This window comes from Amphiprion ocellaris, chromosome 16 (assembly GCF_022539595.1).
Source record: "Amphiprion ocellaris isolate individual 3 ecotype Okinawa chromosome 16, ASM2253959v1, whole genome shotgun sequence".
NCBI classification, from domain to species: domain Eukaryota; kingdom Metazoa; phylum Chordata; class Actinopteri; family Pomacentridae; genus Amphiprion; species Amphiprion ocellaris.
This window is the reverse complement of record NC_072781.1, coordinates 1,707,557-1,714,881: the sequence shown is the minus strand read 5'-3', so window position 1 is coordinate 1,714,881 and position 7,325 is coordinate 1,707,557. Positions and strand designations below refer to the sequence as shown.

Genomic DNA, 7,325 nt, shown 5'->3' with positions numbered 1-7,325 from the left:
CAATAAATGCAGCTGATTCCATAATACTTTATGTCCTATTTGACATGCTTCAGCTTCGTTGTATTCCCAGGGTCTATAAGAGGACATTTCATGACATCCAAAGACCTAGAGTGGTTTCCTGCTGACATTCAAGCCCTAGCATAACTCAGAAGTTGTCAGCTCTCACATAATGCCTAAAACTAAAGAATTATGTGAAGCCACAAAGGCAGCCATCATGAGTGAGAGACAGGTAGCCAAAAAACTGAAGATCTCCAAGACAGCCGTTCATTCCACCAAGAAAAAACAAGCCCAGCATGGTTCTACCAAACTGCTAGCTGGTCAGGAAACGTCTTTCTACCCACCAGATGACCGTCACTCATACGTTCCTGTCAGGAATCGTCCTCAGACCTCCAGGGACCTTAAAAATGAGTGGACACTATGGAGAAATGGGACTTGTTCTTCAAGGACAGTTGGAAAGCCACTTGTTGAAGCTGGTCTGAAGTCCCACAGGACAGGAAGAAGCCCTTCATCAAGGAAAGGCAGAGGAAAGCTGGTTACTCTTTGCTGGGATCACAAGGATTGAACTGCTGATGATTGGACTAAGGTTCTCTTTAGGGATGAATCCAGTTTTCAGTTGATGTCCACTCCAGCCAACTTACTGGTTAGGAGGAAGCCTGGAGAAGCTACAAACCAGACTTATTTATCCAAACAAATGTACCTTTAGTGATACCAGGCATTAAAATGAACAAGAAATTGAAGAAAACAAGGGTGGTCTGATCATTTTTCCATGACTGTATAAGCAATGAAAGAAACCCAGTAAAAGTGACTTTTCCCTCAGATTTCTACATCTGATGCGAGATTGAAAATAATTCAAGCCGAGGGTCGACTTCCAACTACGAATACAGCCACAGTGCAACTAAACCTTAAAGGGTTAAATGCTGAAAAAGTCGGAAACTGCTGATCCTCATGACTAAAAAAGGATCCTGTGATAGATTTAAAATGTAAAATATGAAGCCATTAACACACACAAACACACAAAAAATGGATATTAAATACTGTCTTTACCTGTAGATGGTGCAAGATAGATTGGAGATGGAGGTTTAAAGCTGCTGGGTTTAAAATCTGCACTAAAAACATTTATATTTGAACTTTCTGAGCTCTCTAAAGTGGTGAAATAATGCAGGACGAAGCACCAGTCCCTTATTCACAGCAAACACGTCACTTTTCATGTCTTGTCAGAAAGTGCAGGTGTTTCTACTGACACTAACCGAGCAGCTAAATGCATCACAGCTGGATTAAATGAAGAATTTCCAGGATAAATGACCAAGAGACACGGAAAGCTTGAGTTCCTTCTTTTTAATGTGTTAACCTGTCATCTCATAAATCTGTTACACTTCTGAAACAAAATATAGGCAATTATACAGTATGTAAAACAAACCCATTTTTATTTTACACTATTTACATTTCATATGCGTTGCATCATGAAAACAAAAGACCAAGGTGATGTAAAAAGCGACAGAACAGAGGCGACCTAACGGAGTCTGAAGGCTGGGAGGAGACCTGGATCAAACCGATGCAGGAATAAACTCACAGGAACTGGATTTAATCTGCTTTGAGATGGAGTTAGCGACAGGAAAATCATCCTAATGCCAACTGAGTTTACTTTAGTGAGTGTCTAATTCATAACTTCAACACATCTGGTGATTTATTCCACATGTGATTTAATCCAAGTTTCAAAAACAGACGTGAACATTTCACGCCTGCTTTCAGAATTACAGATTTATTCTGAGTCTACGATGGCAGAATTTTACGAAACAGATCCCACGTGAACTTTTTGTTACGCTAGAAACATCCCAGACGTGCACGCTTTTAAGTTTTAAAGTCACGGAAAAACAAAAACAGGCAGGAGAAGTTAGAACCGCTTGAAAGGACGCTTTTGAAATCTCAAAATTCAAGATAAACAGAGTTTTTTATAGAACTTTCCACTAAAAAGGTCATTTTTAGTGGAAATTTCTTTGTATTCATGATGTTTGAGTAATTTTTATTCATTTCCACATTGACTGTGAGGACAATGATTGAGTTTAGAGAACAAGCTTTAACTTTAGACACTGCTGACGGCTGTTTTTAAGAACCAGAAATGTCTGTTTTTTTAATCGTCTAGGACAAACCACGAGGTAGAACATCTAAATATGGCCATGAGGAGCTTTAACAACATATTTTGGCATTAGGTTAAAGGAATGTTTCATTAATTTTTTCCCCAAACACACGATGAACTGTTGAACAGCTCCGTCATGCAGGACATTTATTGTTAATTCAAGCAAAAGTGGCACGAAATCAATGAAATAACCGAACCTTTTTGACAATAATGGAGCAATTTTTGCTTAAAAAAAAAAAAAAAAAAAAAAAAAAAATGTAAATAAAACTTGGCTGCAGCCCTGAAGTTCTGGCCGGTCTGATGTGTGAACGGATGTTGGCAGGAAGCACGAGTTTTGTGGCTAAATCGCTCATTTGGGGCACTCAAAGTAAGACCAAGACGTTTGATTTTTCTGAGATTTGACTGAATTCTAAATATTTAAGAGGAAAAAAACATAAATGGTGAAACCGTGTTCAGCTGGAGCACATTTCTGGACTTGAAAATGGAACAAACATGACAGATTTGACATTTATCTCTTCTGTAGATGTGAAGTGAGCCTTTTTCAGCCACAAAGCAACACTTCTGTTTAAAAAAATGTGAAATTTAGCCCCTCAGAGGGACTTTAAAATGTTGAAATTTAGCCAGATTTGTTTGAGTTGAAACTTTATCCACAAATAAACTCAATTAAAACACAGTGAAGGTTGCAAGAGGTTCAAGAATATTTGAATTTTCTGGATTTTGGAAGGGAATCAGATTTCACTTTATACAGCTGTTAAAATCTCTTCTTACATTATCCAACTCCTACATGCCAGAATTTCTCCTTTAGAGCCATTTAGGGACACATTTTATACGAAGCTGCAGCTTGTGATCCAAGAATATATCTCCAATTTACTGAACATTTAAAGGACAACACTGGATTTGCTGTTTTTCCTGTTTTATCAACCATATTTACTTGGTTGTGACAAGATAATGGGAAAAAAAATCTTAAAATTACTCACAAGATGGCAGCAAAAGCAGGTTTTTTAGAAACAGAAAAAGGCTGCATTTGTGATTAAATTCAGAGATGACAACTAAAGTTGTTGAAATTAAGTTTGAGCTCTGGAAGATTCGACAGATTTTCCCCCTCAGTTCGGTTCATCTAAACTAGTGTTAAACAGAAGAAACCTCGAGTGTCACAGCTTTAAGGACTGCTAGTGTACTGCCACACACACACTCCTACACACCACGCCGTGCGCATCTACATGCATGTAGTGTGATCTCCGGTGCCTTTCGAGTCACAGCGGCGACGGATGAAGCTTTAAACGGGATTTTAAGAATGTTACTGGAACAAATAAAAGGCTCAGAGTTACACAGAAATTAAAATCTGATTAAAAGCACAAAGTGGGCGACGTTTCCAGGGTGGATTCTGTACTAAAGTGAGAAAATAAACAGGATAATGAGATTTTTCCTGGATAGCTACAGATATCAGCTGCTTTAGCTCTGTGTTTCACTTTAAACATGTTTTAAAAGCTCCTAGTGCTTTGGTTTTTCTCCTTTCTCAAGCATCAGATTAGAGTTTTGTAGTTCCAGATCAGATCAATTACAGTGAATTTTTAATCATTAAAATTACCTTTTTACTGTTTTAAAGACGTATTCTAGTGAAAATTGAGCATTTTCAACCTGTAAATGGATGTAAATGTGGTGTCTCATGAGTAAAATAAGCAGTCAAAGCCTTAGCTGAGCATTTCTACCTTTAAATTTTAGTGTAGCGATGATACAAAACAAACCTAAAGAACCAGAATCCTATCAACGTTCAGGGTTTCTAGAACATCAAACACATACAGCTGAATTACTCTAATGCAGGGGTGTCCAACATGCGGTCCACGGGCCAAAAGCAGTCCTCCAGAGGGTCCAATCCGGCCCTCAAAGTGTAAAAATTCCAGAGAAGACATCAACTGCAGATTGTAAATTAGTAAAACTATAAATTTAAAATAATTTCTAGACCATGACAAGTTGTTTTGATCATAAAGTAAAATACTAGATTGTTATTTTGTAATTTTGTGTCTCATTTTTGAAATATTTTGTCTTGTTTTTGTTGTTTTTTGTCTGACTTTTATCATCTGTCTCATATTTCTGTCGTTTTGTGTTTCCTTTTTGTCTCGCTTGTGTTTTTTGTCTCATTTTTGTCATTTTGTGTTTTGCTTTATTCATTGTTTTGGGTGTCATTTTTGTCATATTGTTTCATACTTTTGTCATTTTTTGTCTCGTTTGTCCATTTGTGTAACTTTTTTGTAAAATTTTTGGTCACTTTTTTGTTTTGTTTCATGTTGTTTGTCTTATTTTTTCTCATTTTGTTTCTTGCTTATGTCATTTGTGTCTCATTTTTGCAATGTTCTGTTGTTTTGTTGTCTTTTTTCAAAGTAAAATCCTCTATGGTTCAGTTCCAGATGACTAAATGTTGTGTTCCTTTGTAGACACTCTGATCTGGAAGCTGTAATGTGGAAATGATAAACTGAGGCTGAATGTTGATGAAACTGAACTTATTTTTCTTCAGAAATTTCAGGTTGTTCATGATGTTTTGTAAAAATTAAATCCTTAAATGTGAACATTTTCACAATGTACATATGTAAGGAAATATGTGGAGTTGTGGTTATTTATAGGTTATTAAACTGTGATTTTACTGGTCACTGGAGATCAGAATGGGCTGAATGTGGAACCTGAACTAGAATGAAGTTGACTCTCCTGATTTAATATTCCAAGCTGCCGTAGCGTAGCATTGAGTACGATGTGCTCGAGATGCAAAATCTAAAAAGAAACAGGTGTGTAGAGTTACATCTAAGCCATTTTAGAACACTAAGGGATCATTTTTATTTAGAAAATCTGTAAAGGTGAAACTTTAACACACTTCTTAGGTTTTAGGTTTTAGAGGTTTATCTTGGACCAAAAAGGGATTTCAGAGCTCTTTGTGTTTAAATGTTATTTTTTGGACATTAATGCTTGAAATTGTGGCTTAAAATGTTTATTTCTGTGTAAATCCAGCTTTTGATGTTCTTTTTTAAGCAGCCGCCACTGATTAAAGGCCGGATCTGTACGCGATGCACTCGTATGTGCATATTCTATGTCTACGAACACACACACACACACACACACACACACACACCCACACACACACACACAAGGTCATATATTATAATGACATCACATTTGTTTATGAAATACATTTTTTTCTTTGTGCAAAATTTTTAACACCAGTGGTTCGATTAAAAAAAAAAAAAAAAAAAAAAAAGAGCATTAAAGAACAAATAAAGACGTTCTGATTTTAAAACAGCTCATAAAAACATGAATGGAACGATGGAGGAACGAACCCAATGGAACTCTGAACGTTGCCCCGGCGACAGTAGCTATGGTGCGAACAAGCAGGAAGCCGCGGCGGCGTCGGATGCATGCAGGGTGACCGATCGAGCGTCGCCTTCCGGTCCTGACACTTTGGCGGGAGTATTATGGGATAGCTGAAGCCGGGGGGGGGGGGGCTTTCTTGTCTCCTGATCGGTGAGGGTGAATCTGAACATTTCCGTCTCCATGGTTTCACATCTGCAACTATAAACACGCCCTATCTACAACGACCGGTCCGCTTAGTGTTCATCTCTGTCAAAAAAATACTACATTTATATTTACAACAATTAAATAGAGGTCAATTAAGCACTTGTGTGTGGTGTGAGGTGGCGGGGGATGGATGCCAGCGGGAAGCGGCAAAGCTTTTTTTTGTTTTTTTTAGTCTTTGTTTTTCATCCTTTAAAATAAAAAAATTAATAAAACAGGATCCCGGTTGATTAAGTTACGTCATGCCACAATAAATAAAGGAGGGAGGTTTAAAAAAAGAAAGAAAAGAAACAGGAAAGAGGAGAATGAGAAGGTTTTGTGTGCAGGATGGCCTTCTGTGAAGCAGTAGCAGTAGTAGTAGTAGTAGTATGTGTAGAAGTAGTAGTAGAAGTAGTGTTGGATGCGGTTTTATTCCCAGAATGCAGCAGGGGGAGGCGGGATGGAATCAGGAAAGTCTTCTAAGGTGCAGAGAGGAGATTCCTCGTCTATCTCAACCCAAACCGGTGCTTTTAAACCTGCTCTAAACACGACACGCTTCACTGACGACACCGCGGTGCTTTTTTAAAATCTGCACAAACCGAGAGCTGCTCGCCTGCCGGTCGCACAGGTGGAGGGCTGTTAGGTTAGCAGAGGGTGAGCTCTCCCCGTAGTCTGCGATAGCGACGGGGGAAAGTGTTTATGTGTGTTTGTGAGCGTCTCAGTAGCTGTTTTCATGGCCTGCCAGGATGTAGAGGTTGCTGTGGGCTGTGGGGTTGTCCGTCGGCCGGCTCTCTAGCACCACCACCCTGCAGCACAAACACAAAAACACACACATAACATCTAGATTAGCCTCCAAGAACATCTGAATGAGGCCGTTTCATCCTTAAATCCCCTGCATGGTATTAGTTTTTGGACTAAAATGACACAACGTCGGGTAAAATAAAGAATCCAGACCCAGGATTTAGTCAGAAACCCACACAGGAGACGGTTATTTGGAAAAAAAACGCAGCGGAGAGAGAAAGTTTATTCTGCTTGCTCTCATAAAGCTGTTAATGCTCCCTTAAATGGACCCAAATGCGACACATTCACACATTTTTATTCAAAAGAGATTCTTGGTAGAGAGAAGATAGACACTAAAATCATCTCAGTAGATTTCTGAAACATCTTGCAGCATCTGACGGCTCAGTCATTTTTTTTTTCATTTTTTAACTATTTAAAATGTCAAATTGAAGATGTTTTAAAATTACTAAAGACAAATTATACACTATTGAACAACAAAAAAAAATCAGGCAGGGGTGTCCAACATGTGGCTTGAGGGCCAAAAGTGGTCCTCCAGAGGGTCCAATCCGGCCCTCAAAGTGTAAAAATTGGTTCAGTTCCAGATGACTAAATGTTGTGTTCCTTTGTCGGCACTCTGTTATCTGGAAGTTGTAATGTGGAAATGATAAACTGAGGCTGAATGTTGATGAAATTGAACTTATTTTTCTTCAGACACTTCAAGTTATTCATGGTGTTTTGTAAAAAGATAATGCCTTAAATGTGAACATCAGAATGTACTATTTTGCACTAAAACAAAGGAAACATTAGGAGTTGTGGTTATTTATAGGTTATTATGGTCTGGAACCTGAACTAAGATGAGTTTGACACCCCTGAA

The 7,325-nt window shown here is 38.2% G+C and overlaps 1 protein-coding gene across 13 annotated transcripts in view; it reads right to left on the bottom strand.

Moving 5' to 3' along the window:
- Positions 1-1,320: 1,320 nt before the first annotated feature.
- Positions 1,321-7,325, bottom strand: part of LOC111571302 (mitogen-activated protein kinase kinase kinase kinase 3) — a 60,465-nt gene continuing 54,460 nt past the window's right edge. For all 13 annotated transcript variants that reach the window (XM_055018296.1, XM_055018298.1, XM_055018297.1 and 10 more), the window contains one exon: positions 1,321-6,477. In XM_055018296.1, coding sequence (XP_054874271.1) covers positions 6,390-6,477 — 88 coding nt within the window. In that variant the 3' untranslated portion in view covers positions 1,321-6,389. The remainder of the gene's footprint in view (positions 6,478-7,325) is intronic.